Genomic DNA, 16414 nt, shown 5'->3' on the forward strand with positions numbered 1-16414 from the left:
CCCGTATATGGGACAATCGTGGTTTTTCATAGAAAAATAAGATACATACATATACATTTGTGATTTACTTAACCCATACTTATCATGCGTGTGAGGGGGCTGCCGCTGTGACTGGATGATGACAGGTGTCGGTGATCATTCTCAAGTGTCGTGATCAGCGTAGCGGTCAATAAACAGGACAAGGGAGGTCACGTATGGGACACATCAATTAGGCTCAATATACGGGACAGTTGGCAACCCTAGCATGAATCTTGTTGGTGGTCTGAAAAAGACACTGATTTTACCTGCTGTGTTGATTAAGATGGTTTGCATCATCTGAATCACAAAAATCTCAGCTTTCCAAAGATATGTTTCTTTTTTTTTGTATGTCACAAAGTTAACCCTCAAAAACACGCAGTGGAACACTAACAGGTTAACTTTGTTTTGCATTGCAGTAATGCTTAACCTAGGAAAAACTAAATGAGTAAAAAAAAATGTAAATGTGTAGAAATGTGTAAAATGATGTAGAGTCAAACATTTAATATTACTTCATAAAATTATAGAAGGGTTTCTATTACATTTAAAATATTTTAATGCCTGAATATCAGGGGGCATGTTTGTCATCATATTTTGAGAATATTTTCATAATGTCTAAAGGTTAAGGAGTATATAACAGCATGAACAATAAAATCTTAATTGAGAAAATGACGGAAAGTCACGACAGCACATAGGCTAAAAAGTAAGGCATTTCAACGCATGCAACGATCTAGCCGTGACTTCACTCACCTATTTAAAGCACGTCTGAAGGCTCTGACTAATATACTCAAAGTGAACAACACTGTGATCACAATTCAGTGACATCTCTCTCCCCTTTCAAGTAACTGACAGTTGGTCAACCAGTCAGCTGACCGGCAACAGCTAAAGAGGGGAGGAACTCTGCACCCACTGACATGTATTAGACAGGGTCTCAGTCAGAGAGCAGATCTAAGTTTAACACAGGACAGAGACTGAGACACAACTGGGAACAAGGGACTGTCTGGGACGCCTTACTTTCCTATACTGACTATTTGTACAAGTTGTTTTGATTTCTCTCTGGAGTTGCCATTTTAATTTGATACAAATATGAATGTTCAAAAGTGTGCCAGGTGTGGGTTTGTGGTGTACCCAGCGGAGAAGATCAATCTTATCGGTCAGGTAAGTCTTTATGACGTGTCTCAAAGATCTTACAAATTAAAATGATAGTCCATAGATAGTTTGGACCAATTAAGCTGGACAGATTTAAGGAGAAGGAATTGGATTCAGTTATTTTTAAAATGCACATTTTCATTTTCTCACACTCTGCATGTGTATTTTTTCTCTCTTTCAGAATTGGCACAAAGCATGTTTTCACTGTGAGGTCTGTAAAATGGTACTGACTGCCAATAATTTTGTTAGCCACCAGAAAAGGCCGTACTGCCAAGTGTAAGTTTTTGAGTCATTTTTTGATTGAATATCATTTTTTAATATGAGTTAAGGCTTAATGCTCAAGGCTCAAATCAGCATTATTTTCCATTGCTTCATGACTAAAGGCATAATTTGTACTTACTGCATAGTTTGGTCATTATGTGTGTTAAATATTTAATTATTTCTCTTATATCTCATAGGCATAATCCAAAGAACAACACTTTCACAAGTGTTTATGAGACCCCAGTCAACATCAATGCCAAGAAGCAATCTGAAGCAGCCAGTGAGGTGAGGTTTTGTTTATGTCACAGACACCACAAAATACAACCAAACTTACTGTACATCTGACAAAGTACTATAGTAATGAAACTAAGTACACCCTTTTTAATAGCTGAGGCTATAAAAACATAATTTTATAAAAATTCAAGTCATATGTTGGTTTTCTGTAACATTATTTGATAGAGTATTTACAAGTGTGAAGTTCTGACCAGTTGACTGTACATTACACCACTTTAAGTACATGGCTTCTTACCAATTAAATAAATATATAATATAATAACATCTGAGTTTAATATCCTGTCAGTTTACTCAGTTGAAATTATCTTGTTAGTTTACTCATGGAGACTTAAAAATACTTTTGTTTAGGTATTTTGAGCTCATGAACTGCTTGCAAACACAGGTATGCGGAAAGTAAAATATTTAAAAATAACTGATATAGAAATGTTTCTTTAAAAAGATCTTCCAGATTCAAGAAAACTTTTTAGGCAGCCTGCTGCTGAACTAGTGGTGGCCAGTGTATTTACTGTTTTATTGCTAACTGATTTACAAGCAAAAGTATTTAAAGAATTGAATATGGGTCATTTTGCTTGTAATACTCCCTACATGAGCTGGGTTAAAGGTCTGTTTTTAAGAGAGCTCAAAGGCCCCAGTGACTCTACAGGTTTGGAATGAGAACTGCATTTCTCCAGTTATTTCTGTGGTGTGACATGATACTTCTCTGGCCTTCTTTATGTATTTGCTGTTTAAATTTATACCACATGAACATGGCCCACATCTTTTCTTGCTTCCTTTCGCTCCCTCCCTTTCTCTGAATCTCTCTCAGTGGGCTCCCCACCTGCCCCTGTCTGTCAGTGGGCTCTAGAGCGGCCTTCATGCAGACTGACAGAATGCAGACCACCATATGTACATTTCACGTGTATCATTTCATTTCTTCCCTGAAAAATTACATAAAGACAGTGTGGAAAAATAGCACCCAATAGCATCACTGATGTTGCATGTCTTTGAATATGACATTTTTATAGTATGTGATATTCCATCATTCTTCATACATCAGGAATCACAGAAAGGGGATTTCAGAGTCAATCATTACCACATTGTAATTTATTGTAGTGCTAACAGGAAGCTCACTAACGTTTCTCTTCTTATATCTCTGTGTTTTTTAGAATAAATATAGAGAAGAAGGGGAGCGTTTTATGTCTACCTTCCACTATGACATGAGATCAAAGGAAATCGAGCAAGCTCGTAAGGCCAGCCAGCTTGCCAGTCAGGTGAGGAACCAAAGGAAATAGTACCAAAAATCCATTAAGTTTAGCTGTAGACTATTTTATTAACATGTGACTGTTTTTAATCTTTCTAAAAGCAGCAAGGTTACCAAACTGAATTTGTAGGCCAACAATCATTTTACTCGGGCAGTGTTACCAGCCAGGAAATTGTTCGTGTGACCCAGGCACAGAAGACCATTAGTGACGTGAGTTATCTGATTCAGATTCAATGAGCAAATGAAAAATTAGGCTTTTGCTATTTTGCTACGCCAATCAATGTATGAATTATGATGATGTACTACAAAGAGTGACCTGACGTGGTAATTTGGGCTGCAGGTGGAATATAAACGAGGCCATGAAACGTGTGTGACACAGTTTACCTCTGTAGCCGACACACCTGAGATGTTACATGCCAAGACTGGAGTCTCATTGGCCAGTGATGTAAGAATACATTTTCCAAAGTGACCTTTCAGACTGAAATGGCATGCATGGTTTTAAAAATCCAAGATTCTTTATACTTCTTCTGGTATAGTATTCTCTCATAGAAAACTGTGGTAGTAGCAAACTCTTTCTGTCATATTTCTAACTGTTGACCACAATTATTTTTTTTATTATAGTATATAATAGTATATATTTATATATTTTTTATAGTATAGTATAGTATAGTAAATGTAAAATGTTATTATATTATTTTAAAACATAACATTTTAATAATGAGTTCCATAAGCTTTAGTGTGAAAGTTGAACGTATCAATATTGCTTTGTCCTGTTGTGTGACACTTCCTCAAGTTTTTGTGCTTAGTTTTCTCACAATTTCCATACACTGGCCTCTGAAGCTAAATATAGAAGCGATTGAGTAGGGTGCATTGAGTAGGCTGACCATACGTCCTCTTTTTCCCCGGACATGTTCTGGCTGGGATTTCTAAATTGCCTAAAATATGTGGGTTTTGGCTTTGTTTTCCTATTGTTTTCATCCCTGCTGAAGGTAATGACTGAAAAGAAGTTTGAACAATAATGTGAATGCATTGTACATAATCAACCAATCGTGACCAAAAGCCAAAACCAGGACATTTTAGGCAATTACAAATTCCTAGCCAGGACGTGTCCAGGACAAATGGTCACAGAGGGTCATCTGGTGGCCTTCCTCTTATCCCTGTTTATGTGATTAGTCATTACACAAATTGTGTTTCTTATCTGTGATGTTATATGTTGATTCAAAGGTGAAATACACAGAAGAATTTGAGCAGTCTAAAGGAAAGGGTAGTTTTCCAGCTATGATCACGCCAGGATATGCAATGGCAAAGAAAGCCAATACACTGGCTAGCAATGTAAGTCAAATCTTAGTTGCAAGTTTCTGTCCTACTAGATGCTCTTTAAGTTAATTATTTCTTTCTTTTTTATTAAGGTGGAGTATAAAAAAGGCCACGAAGAACGAATGTCAAAGTACACCACTGTGACGGATGCTCCTGATGTACTTCTAGCTAAAAATCAAGGGAAGGTTGTCAGTGATGTAAGTGAATAGAATTTGGAAAATTCTTTGTGGCCGAATATTGTCCATATGTCTTAGTTTTGCACCTCCTTCCATAAAAACAGTATGTCTACACCGGGGAATATGAACAGCAGAGGGGCAAAGGCAGTTTTCCTGCCCACTTCACTCCTGGATACCAGGTGGCCAAAAAAGCAGGCGAGATGGCCAGCAAAGTAAGTGTCCAAATGTGTACATTACAAGTGGATGTCAGCTGTATGTGCATGCCAGTTGTAAGCTGGTGTTGTTTTTGTGCAGGTGAAATATCAACAGAAATATGAGCAGGAGATTAAGGGCAAGGCCAGCACTGATGCCGGTTCTGCAGAGTTTGCTTTGGCCAAAGAGAATGCAGAACACTTCAGTCAGGTGACACAATGTTCTTTTGCACATACAGGGCCTTTGCTTTACAGCCTTTGTGGTTACATACTCGCATATGGCTACACTGAATGTCTCTAATTACTTTAGCATGCCTATACTGAGGAATATGAACAGCAAAAGGGCAAGGGCAGCTTCCCCGCTATGATTACCCCTGGATACCAGATGGCCAAGAAAGCCCATGACTTAGCCAGTGATGTGAGTATCACTGCATCATCACTGCTGAAGTGGTCTGTCATTTTAGATGCTCCACTTTTCACAGTGGGAATTGCACCAGTTCTGTCCCAGTCAGGGTTCAGGGTTATAGTAATCTAAACGAAAACTTAAACGAAAACCATAAAAACATTTATGTTATTATTGAAATAAAATATAAAAAACTTAACAGCTTGTTAACAAGGCAACATTTCTTATTTTCATTTTGTTTATCTTGATGTACTAAAATAACTAAAACTGAAATAACAATTAATAAAAACTATATAGACATTTATAGATAACAAAAACTGACAAAATATAAAATACAATAAAAAATAAAAATGACAAAAACACTAAAAAACTTTAACTAAAATTAACATGAAAGCTGAAAAATGTATTTCAAAATATTAACAGAACCTATAATAGTATCTCAATGATATTAAAATAACACTGTTAGGCTTATTATTATTATATAGGCTTATTATTCATTATTGTAAATGTTTTAATTGAAGTGTTATAATTCGAGATGCCACAGTTCAAGAATGTGTCAAAGATGGCCAAGTATACCAGTGATGTGAGTGCCCCATCAGTGATATGACTGCTACAGTATATACAAAGAATGACAGCATATCCTATATATAAGGTGTTGCTGTGCTGGGCACTTGTGTGCAGTCATATGCAAGCTCATTCATTCTATGTTTGTAATTGCAGAATAAATACAAGGAGAATTACACTAATCACATGAAGGGGCACTATGAGGACGGTGGCATCGACAAGAAGACCATGCATGCCATGAATGTCAGAAAGCTTGCCAGTAATGTAAGACAAAATCCATTTACATATTACCTCTCATACATAGTTTTTTTGTTCATGTTTAATTGCATTAAAGTTGTAGAATTCATATGATAATAGAATTTTGCATTTGTCCAATTTTGAAATATAGACACATTTTTTTAGATACATTACAATTAAAAGATTTGGGATCAGTAATTTTTTTTTTTGAGCAAGGACACATTAAATAGTTTTAAAATGACAGACACATTTTATTTATTTATTTTTTACATATTTTTACAAAGTTAAAATTAATTGCGTCCTTTCAAACTTTCAAATAGTTCTGAAAAAAGTATAATTTTTCCTAAAAATATCTATCCATCAAAGAGTTCTGAAAAAAACATATCATGGTTTCCATTAAAGTATTAATGGAAAATATAAATATTTAATTTAATATATTAAATTAAATAATTTAAACATTGTTTATAATAAGAAATGAGCACTAGCATATTAGAATGATTTCTGAAGGATCATGTGACACTAAATACTGGAGTAATACTGCTGAAAATTAGCTCTGCCATTACAGGAACAAAATAGATTTTAAAAGTATATTAAAATAGAAAACTAGTTATTTCAAATTGTAATTCACAATATTGCTGTATTTTCATCAAATAAACGCAGCCTTGGTGAGCATAAGAGACTTCTTTCAAAAACGTTTAATAAAATCTTACCAACCCCAGTGTATGTTTTTATAATTTTAGATTTTTCGAATTTTAGGCATAACTCATATTGTTTACGTATTCTCTAATGCCATCTGTTTTCAGATTGCCTACAAATCAGAATATGAGCAGGAGAAGCATATGCAGAGTGAGTACAACTATCCAGCCACCATCACTCCATCCTATCAGTCACAGAAGAAACTGGAGCCGCTCAAAGATGTAAGTCTATCATTCTTGTTATGACTATAAACTTAAACTTCATGTATTGGCTATTCTGCTTAGAACTTGTCTTTCAGGGTGTGCTGCCTAATCTAAATGGCTGTCCTTTTTCCCCACACAGAAAAACTACAGACAGCATATCGAAAAGCTGAAATTCAGCCAGGTTACAGACACCCCTGAAATTGTGCAAGCCAGAATCAATGCTCATCAGCTCAGCAATGTAAGCATAAATTGTCCTTGTCTTTGAGTGTTCAAGTGAATTTAATATAACTTATCTTATTTCATAAACCTTATCACATATAATCTTTCATTCAAGCTGAACTACAAAGCCAACTATGAGAAGACAAAGACGCAGTACACATTATCTCAAGATACACCAGAACTTAAAAAGGCCAAAGCCAATGCTGAACTCGCCAGTGATGTAAGCCTATACTCACACATTCCAGAGCCACATTCTTTGTCATCCATATATATATATATAGTTCACAGGTGTTGATTGTGTTGGTAAGTGTTGTCTGGACGTTCACAGATCAAATACAAAGATAACTGGGAGAAGAACAAATCCAAAGCATGTGATTTCGGCCTGGACACACTGACACTCAAAGCTGCCAAAGCCTCTCGAGACCTGGCTAGTGATGTAAGAATCAAACGTTTAAATGTAAACGTCATTAAAATTGGTTTTCTTGGGTTAATTTGATCTCTTGGGGTGTACAGATCAAGTATAAGGAAGCATTTACAAAGAACAAAGATAAAGCCATTGGAATGGACGTAAGTGACTCAAAAACACTGCACTCCCTTCGGGTGGCCAAGCTTAGCAGTGAGGTAAGCCTGAGTACCCAAAATCAGGTTAAGTTAAACAAAAGTGTATTTTTCCCATTAACATGAGTGTGGAATATCAGATTCTTCAGATGCTATTAAGCCTAAAGAAATAAACAAATCTAATTTCTTGCTATAGGTTGCTTATAAAAAGGATTCTAAGGAGACTCAATCCATGTGCCACCTACCTCTGGACATGGTGAATCTGAGTCATGCTAAGAAGGCTCAGGCCCTGGCCAGTGATTTGGACTACAGGAAGAAGTTACACGATTATACCGTCCTGCCTGATGACATGAAAGTGCAGCAAGCTAAGAAAGCCTACCAACTGCAGAGTGATGTAAGAGGAAGAAAGCATGTCTATTTGCAAGACCACAGTACAATGATACACATAGTGTACCTTTATGCATGCTATATGAATTTTTTATTTGGCTCTTTTAGAACCAGTACCGATCAGACTTGACCTGGATGAAAGGAGTCGGATGGGAGGCTGATGGCTGCCTGGATGTAGAACAAGCCAAGAAAGCAGGAGAACAATTCAGTGAGGTTGGTCATTACAACATTTATATGCCCTACTGATGAGACTTGCATATCTGGTCACCAGCATTTTCATAGGCTTCTTAACTAGCTGTACCACCAAGATTTATTTGGTCTTCAACAGGAAGACAATGCTGGACAGCAAACTTCACATGTTTACTCTAAATGTGCATTTCCCAACTCTATACAGAAAAAGTACCGCCAGAAGCCAGACAGTGTGAAATTCACACAAGTGGCAGACACTCCTTCCATCATACATGCTAAGAAGAGCCAGGAGCTGCAGAGTGGGGTAAGATATGATCCATCTAATTGGATATTCCTCTCTTCTGTGGACATTTAACTGGAGTCCTGTCTGAGACTTATCGGCCTTTTCTCATCCTCAGCTGGCGTACAAAGCGGGCACTGAACAGACACTGCACCAGTACACTATAAGCAAAGATGAGCCTCTCTTCAAGCAAGCCAAAGCTAATGCAGAGCTTCTCAGTGAAGTATGAACTGAATCACTTGAACCTGTTACTTATGTTTCACCAATAACCTACACTTGATCTAACAACCCACCGCCTGCTTTTAATAAACACATTAAATTGGTGATTTTCAGAAAACATATAAGAGTAGTTGGGAGGAGCAGAGGGAGAAGGGTTTTGAACTAGGCTTGGACTCACTTTCAATTCTCGCCGCCAAAGCAACAAGAGATCTTGCCAGTGATGTGAGTGACCAAACACCCTACTGATGCACATGACTTGGCACTCAAATAGACACTGGAAGCTCAGGTATTGTGACTAATAATCGAATGTAACATTGCTGATATTCCATTTATGTAGGTGAAGTACAAGCAAGAATATGAGATGACAAAAGGGAAGATGATTGGTGTGAAGACTGTGTCAGATGATTCTCAGATGGCCCATTCATCCAAGGCTACCAAGCTCCAGAGTGGCCTCAATTACAAGAAAGAGTATGAGGACACCAAGACCAAATACAGTACCTCACTTGATATGCTGACCCTCAGCCATGCCAAGAAAGCCCAGGAACTGGCTACTGAGAAAAACTACAAAACTTTCTTACACAAGTACACACTCTTGCCCACTGATATGAAGGTGGAATGGGCCAAGAAAGCCTACGGCCAACAGAGTGATGTAAGCATTCAATTCAATGACTTGTAAAGCCAAAACAGGCACAAACATGCATATTTTTGGAATCATATTAATCAAAACTTTTTCTTCACAGAAAAAGTATCGCTCTGACCTAAACTGGATGAAAGGGGTGGGATGGGAGACCACCGGATCCCTTGATATCCAGAAGGCCAGAAAAGCTACAGATTTAGCCAGCGAGGTACAGATCGACCTCTCATGAACATGACCAACTATACACACTTGATATCATAGGTTTTCATCTATCAAGTTCTAAAATCAAGTAACTTGAGGAGTCACCAGATTTTTAGGTCATCAGCTGGACCCTCTGAAAATGAAATGCATACATAACAACTAGAAGAGCAGTTATGTAATGCTTGCATAGCAAATAGCTTAAGTGATAGGTTATATTTAGCATGGGTAGGAATAGGAAAAAACTATTTCCTCAATTCATCAGCACCTTGTATAGTTTATTAAGAACCTTGTCTCCGCAAAATGGCTGAGAACCATATTAAAAATTATTTTTTCAACAAATTTTTATTTTTAGGTTTTTATGCCTTCAGAGATCTGACATTTCTGGCTAACAGAGTATTTTGCTAAATAATATGTTTAGTTATTTTATATACTAATTTACTAAAGAATTTTTTCTATACATTTAAACCTGGGGATAAACAGAATGTTTTAAAATTTTGAACAATTTAAAACAGAGATACGTTATAACATCAAGTGCTGCTTTTAGGATAGAAGCCATAACTATTATTAGATGCACTTCACTTTGAGTATAGATGTTAAACTCAGCTAAAATAGAGAAGCACATGCCTGTGGTTAACATTTCAATTACACATCTGTTTAAAGGCATTATGAAATGATTGAACCATATCATCCTTGAAATGATAGACCTTGGGGGCCGTACACTGAAGAGACACTCAAACTCAAAACACACTCTACATCTCCCAGCACTGACAGCTGATATAAATCTTTGCCATGTGTTGTGTATGTTCCAGAAAAAATACAGACAGGATGTGAGTGCTCTGAAGTTTACCAGCATAGAGGATACACCAGAGATGGTCCAGGCCAAAATCAGCAGCAAACTGGTTCTTGATGTATGTCTTCATTTTATACATACACTACCGCTCAAAAGTTTGGGATCAGTAAGACTTGTAATGTTTTTTTAAAGAAGTCTCTTATAAATAAAAACATATCTTAAAAAAACAGTAATCTTGCAAAATGTTATTATAATATGAAATAATGGTTTCTATTTTAATATCCTTTAAAATATAACTTATTTTTGTGATGCAAAGCTGAATTTTCAGCATCATTACTCCAGCCTTCTTCAGTGTCACATGATCCTTCAGAAATCATTCTAATATGCTGATTTATTATCCCTGCTGGAAACTGTTGCGCTGCTTAATATTTTTTTGGAACCTGTGATGCTTTTTTCAGGATTCTTTGATGAATAAAAAGTTAAAAAGAAGAGCATTTATTTAAAATAGAAATATTTTTCTTACCGTTCAAAAGTTTAAAACTTTTATTCAGCAAGGATGTGTTAAATTGATCAGAAGTGATAGCAAAGATTTAAAGTGTTAGAAAAGAATTATATTCTGAATAAATGCTGTTCTTTTTAACTTTTTATTCATCAAAGAATCCTGAAAAAAAGTATTGCAGTTTCCCAAAAAATATTTGGCAGCACAACTGTTGATAATAAATCAGCATATTATACTGATTTCTAAAGGATCATGTGACACTGAAGACTGGAGTAATGATCGGAGCAGTGGGCAGCCATTTATGCTGCGGCGCCCGGGGTGCAGTGCCTTGCTCAAGGGCACCTCAGTCGTGGTACATTACATTCACTCCCCCCACCTACAATTCCTGCTAGACTTGAGACTCGAACTCACAACCTTTGGGTTACAAGTGATAAAACTGCACATTTTAGAGTGGCCTTTTATTGTGGCCAGCCTAAGGCAGACCTGTGCAATAATCATGCTGTCTAATCAGCATCTTGATATGCCACACCTGTGAGGTGGATGGATTATCTCAGCAAAGGAGAAGTGCTCACTAACACAGATTTAGACAGATTTGTGAACAATATTTGAGAGAAATAGGCCTTTTGTGTACATAGAAAAAGTCTTAGATCTTTGAGTTCAGCTCATGAAAAATGGGGGCAAAAACAAAAGTGTTGCGTTTATAATTTTGTTTAGTGTATATTTTCAAGTATATTAAAATAGAAACCATTATTTTATATTGTAATAACATTTGGCAAGATTACTGTTTTTTTCTGTTTTTTTTGATCAAATAAATGCAGCCTCGATGAGCATAAGAGACTTCTTTAAAAAATATTACAAGACTTACTGATCCCAAACTTTTGAGCGGTAGTGTATATGAATTATTATTTCTATGAATCTATGCATTGAACTGGAATTCCTGCATGTATGTATGTAATTGTGTTGTGTTCATATTTTCATGTTAACAGCGATTATACAGAGAGAAAGGAGAGAATGAAATGCACAAGTACACACTGATTGGAGATATTCCAGAGCATGTGCAGGCTAAGATCAATGCCATGAACCTCAGTGAGGTGAAAATCCATTACACACACTGCCATTGCTGTTTCAGAAACTATTAAACACATGCACAAACAATTGAATTTCCACATTAAACTGCTAAAAGTAGATTTTTTTTCTATATAGTCATGCTACAAAGAGTCCTGGAGAAAGATCAGAGATGGTGGCTACAAGTTGCGCTTGGATGCTATTCCATTCCAAGCAGCCAAATCATCTGCAGAAATCCTCAGTGATGTGAGTATTTTGTAAACAATAGATGAACTACAGTTTATTTTATTTTATTTTATATCTGTCTGTCTAACTGTATAAATGTTTGCCTCCAGCAAAAATACAAGGCACAGTTTGAGAAGACAAAAGGGAAGATGATTGGGCTAAAGGGACTACAGGATGATATAAACATTGCTCACTCTGTGCATGCCACAAATATACAGAGTGATGTGAGTATTCCAGCAGATTGAGCAAGGCTACAGCATTTGGAGTTGAATGAAGTACCGCAAATATAAGTTTGAGAGGTCATGTTCAAGTGATTGGTCAACTTTCTATTTCCTTAGCTCAAATACAAAAAGGACTCTTCTAAGATGCATTCTCAGTTCCATCTACCAATGGATATGTTGGAGGTGCTCCACGCTAAGAAGGCTCAGTCTCTGGTCAGCGATCAGGACTACAGACTTACATTGCACAAGTATACAACACTGCCTGATGACCTCAAAGTGCAGGCTGCCAAGAGAGCATATGAACTGCAGAGTGAGGTAATGGCTTATTCAATACAGCACTAGTATTGCTAATAATCACTGTTTCACAGAATGCCTCTTGAAAGTTGAATGCTCTTGAACATATTTTATTTATGCAACAGAATATCTACCGCTCTGATCTGAACTACCTTCGTGGTGCAGCCTGGATTGCCACTGGTGCCCTACAGATTGAGGGATCCAAACGGGCCACAGATCTAATTAGCGAGGTATGAAATATGAATGGCTATTTATATATTAACACATTGATCCAGCATGGTCATCTGCATTACTGTTCAACAGTTTTTTTTTTTAATGTATTAAGCAAGGATGCGTTAAATTGATCAAAAGTGACAGTAAAGACTTTTACACATGATCCTTCAGAAAAAAATAAAATAAAATAAAAATTAAGTAGCAAAAACTTGTTTTCAACATTGATAATAACATTAAAGATTCCAAACTTTTGAATGGTAGTGCACATGCTTTAACATAGTCTATGTTCCTTTTTCTCTTTAATTTTGCAGAAAGTGTATAAAAAATCAGGTGAGCAGGTAAAGTCTGCAGGTTACGACCTCAGGTTAGACGCCATTCCCTTCCAGACAGCCAAGGCCTCCAGAGAAATTGCCAGTGATGTAAGTCAAAATCAAAACGTTTATTTGCTAAACTGTAAACTATTTTCTTAAGTAAAACCCAGTTTTAGAATTGTATTTTAATATAGGTTGTACCATTCCTTCTCAGTTCCACTACAAGGAGGCATTTGTCAAAGGTAAAGGCCAGCAGGTGGGCTTTCTTAGCGTTGAGGATGACCCCAAGATCAGACACTCACTGGCTGTAGGGAAGCTCCAGAGTGACAACGAGTACAAGAAGCAGTTTCAGGAGACACGCTCTCAGTTTAAGATCCATGGCGACCAGCCTGAGTTCCTGCATGCTAAGAAGAGCCAGGCTCAACTCAGCAACCTCAACTATCGCCAGCATTTTCATGACTACACCTGTGATCCTAATCAGCTCAATGTCAAACACGCTAAACAAGCCTACCAGCTGCAGAGTGATGTGAGAACAGAGTTTTGGGATTATTCAATGATTTATGACAAACTGTATTGATGCCATCCCATGCTAATGTGTCTGACGAAATGAGTGGCAAATTATTTTCCATTTGCATGTGAAAATGTGACACTGCAGTGACTTGGTGGCAATATTTGCAAAAAAAACTTTCTCAGTTTACATTACTTTGACACAGGAATTGTTCTTATAGTTGTCCTCATGTAGCAAGGTTTAATGGTCCTGACTGTGGTTGCAGGTGAACTACAAATCAGATTTGAACTGGATTAAAGGTGTGGGCTGGACGCCACCGGGCTCTCTTAAGGCAGAAATGGCCCGCCGTGCAGCAGAACTGGGCCTTGCTGAAGGAGTAACCACTGACGAGGCTATCGCCAAGTATCAACAGCTAATGGTAAGGCACAACTCTACATAACAATATTATACATTATCTGAATATATCTAAATATAATATACCTAGTGAGCTGCCTTGTTTAGCATCCTAACTGCTGTTGGAACCTCATAAGTGAGCGATTTGGAACGCTCTACTTAACCAGCAACTCCACAAGCTACACAAACAGCACCAGTGGTGTGACTCGCAACTGATTTCAATAGACTTTGGTGTTAGCATGTTGCTAAGCTAACAGCACAATTTACTAATAAGCATAAAAATCTATAATTTTTATATATTTTGAAAAAAAAATATTTTTATATTTTCAGTTTTGATTTTAATTTTAGTCAAATGTTTGTGATATGTGTTTGTCATTTTTATTACTTTTTTTAACATTGCTATTTAGGTTTAATTTATTTTTATTTTAGTTTTAGTTAATTTTTTGTTTTTATTTATTTCCAGATAATTTTACTGCTTCACCCTAAACTTGTTTCAGTTAGATGCCAAGGCAACATTTTGTTTATCATCTAATATTTATATTTTATTTAATCTTTATTTCAGTTAAAATCAATGTTTTTCATAGTTTTAGTTAATACTAATATCCCTGTTTAAAACATACTATTAGAAAATAGATGAAGTTTCATACCAACTTTAAAAGTTTATTTTTAAATGTGATTTCTCTTACCTCATTCATCATCTTTGATTTTTTCACTGAGCTCATTATAGTGCATTATGGGATTGCCTTTTCCTTTTGGATATATACCGTGCTGCTTTAGAATTTGGCTAAAACAAAGAAGGCATATTAAGCTGGCTATGGCCTTCAAGTCAGGAGTGCACCTTCAAACGCTCCATCAGTATGCAGCACACTAGGTTTTGGAACAGAGCAATTATCATGCATTTTAAATTTTTATATTTGGCCTTCAAGTCAGGAGTGCGCCTTCAACTGCTCCCTCAGTATGCAGTGCACTGGGTTTTGGAACAGAGCAATTATCATATATTTGACATTTTTAAATTTTTACCACATTACCCAATTGCCTCTATTTCCTCTCCTTCATAATGCATTTCTTCTGTCTCAGATGCTCCAGAGACAGCAGGAGTTCCAGGAGCAACAGCAATCCACTACAGAGCAGACGGAGACCACAAAGGAGTTCCAGCAGCCAGGAGTCAATCCTGATGCGATGGAGATACTCCACGTCAAGAGGAAGAAGACTATTCACACCGCATTCAAGCAGGCCAAGACCACACAATCCATCACGTCACAGTCTGTTGCTTCCCACTCAACCACAAGTCAGTCTATCACCAATCAGTCCACCAAGAAACAATCCATTATGAGCCAGTCTCATGCTGATGGATCCACCGCAAGGCAGATGAGTGAAAACCGGGCCATCACAGATCAAGTTGCTGCAAAGTCAGGAACAATGTAATCTGTCATTTCTGTCTTCCTTACTTTTACTTTTGTAATTTAATTTATGAACATCATGTAGATCCTGGTGTTCTTTGACGGTGTTTTTGATTGATCCATCAATAAAGGATATTTAGATAAAAGATGTAAGTGAAAAGTGAATGTGAAGATGGTTAAAGTAAGTTGCATAGTTGATTTTATTATGGTTTAATGAATGTGGTTATAATTATTAAGGTTTTGAGAAGATATCAAACAAAGCTGTAAGTATGGACAGTGTATGTAAAGAATAGAGATGAGCATGATTTTGTAGAAGTGCTATTTTAGTATATACTATTTTAAAAGTAGATCAATTATTTGCTGGAATATTTTTTTCTTTTTTTATTTGCTGGGAATATGATAAGCAAGAATCAATTGTAAAATGTCTGATTACATTTATAACATTTCATTTGTTCCTCTGGTGCATCTGACAACTGTCTTTGGTGGTTCTGAAATAGTTATATTTGACTTACTGGATATAATGTATGTCTATCAAGCTGTGCATTATGAGAAAGAACCGCAACTCTGCTAGCAGAGTTAAACAGCTGAAATGTAATTAAATGTGTGAATTATGACAAATGAAAATAAAAGTTATTTTGGTTTTCAAATGTCCTTCACAAAACATGTCACTCAACTTGAGCACTAGAGGGCAGTCACAGACAGTTTTATTGTGTAAGATTATAGTTTCTTGTAACAAACTTGACGGACGGACGGACGGACGGACTGACGGACAGACAGACAGACAGACAGATGAATGAATGGATGGACTGCACTGAAGAAGCTGTAAAATAGCAGTATTCCTTCCAGCAGCATGGAGAAACTGCTCAGCGGGGCATCACTATTGCTAGGACATAATGAAAATCAGTTTAAAGAAATAAATCATGTTTATTTTCTTGCTTTTCCAATGCAAGTGTTGACCCATAATGCCTAAAGCAGAGGTGCTGAACAACTGTTGTGAAGAAACTGGTGATGGTCAGCCCATAGGGACACTTGTGAAGGCTGATGCGAGTTCACATCTGA

General features: G+C 36.7%; 1 protein-coding gene across 2 annotated transcripts; it reads left to right on the forward strand.

The window, feature by feature from the left end:
* The first annotated feature begins 958 nt into the window (after positions 1 to 958).
* On the forward strand, positions 959 to 15960 carry LOC107581557 (nebulin-related-anchoring protein-like). 2 transcript variants are annotated; one of them, XM_016267158.1, is made up of 34 exons: positions 959 to 1173; positions 1346 to 1440; positions 1623 to 1710; positions 2865 to 2969; positions 3062 to 3169; positions 3300 to 3404; positions 4184 to 4291; positions 4369 to 4473; positions 4557 to 4664; positions 4747 to 4854; positions 4954 to 5061; positions 5767 to 5874; positions 6651 to 6764; positions 6886 to 6984; positions 7081 to 7185; positions 7294 to 7401; positions 7479 to 7586; positions 7720 to 7917; positions 8019 to 8123; positions 8305 to 8403; positions 8498 to 8602; positions 8713 to 8820; positions 8936 to 9247; positions 9339 to 9443; positions 10246 to 10344; positions 11712 to 11816; positions 11929 to 12036; positions 12126 to 12239; positions 12354 to 12551; positions 12656 to 12760; positions 13055 to 13162; positions 13269 to 13580; positions 13828 to 13980; positions 15033 to 15960. In XM_016267158.1, exons 1-34 carry the CDS (start codon positions 1102 to 1104, stop codon positions 15378 to 15380), a joined length of 4434 nt encoding a protein of 1477 aa, XP_016122644.1. In that variant the 5' UTR covers positions 959 to 1101; the 3' UTR covers positions 15381 to 15960. The 2 variants fall into 2 exon arrangements, with proteins under 2 accessions (XP_016122644.1, XP_016122645.1); XM_016267159.1 differs by having other exon boundaries at positions 960 to 1173; positions 3065 to 3169.
* Positions 15961 to 16414: the final 454 nt, after the last annotated feature.

Source organism: Sinocyclocheilus grahami, unplaced genomic scaffold, assembly GCF_001515645.1.
Source record: "Sinocyclocheilus grahami isolate Dianchi unplaced genomic scaffold, SAMN03320097.WGS_v1.1 scaffold36.1, whole genome shotgun sequence".
NCBI lineage: Eukaryota > Metazoa > Chordata > Actinopteri > Cypriniformes > Cyprinidae > Sinocyclocheilus > Sinocyclocheilus grahami.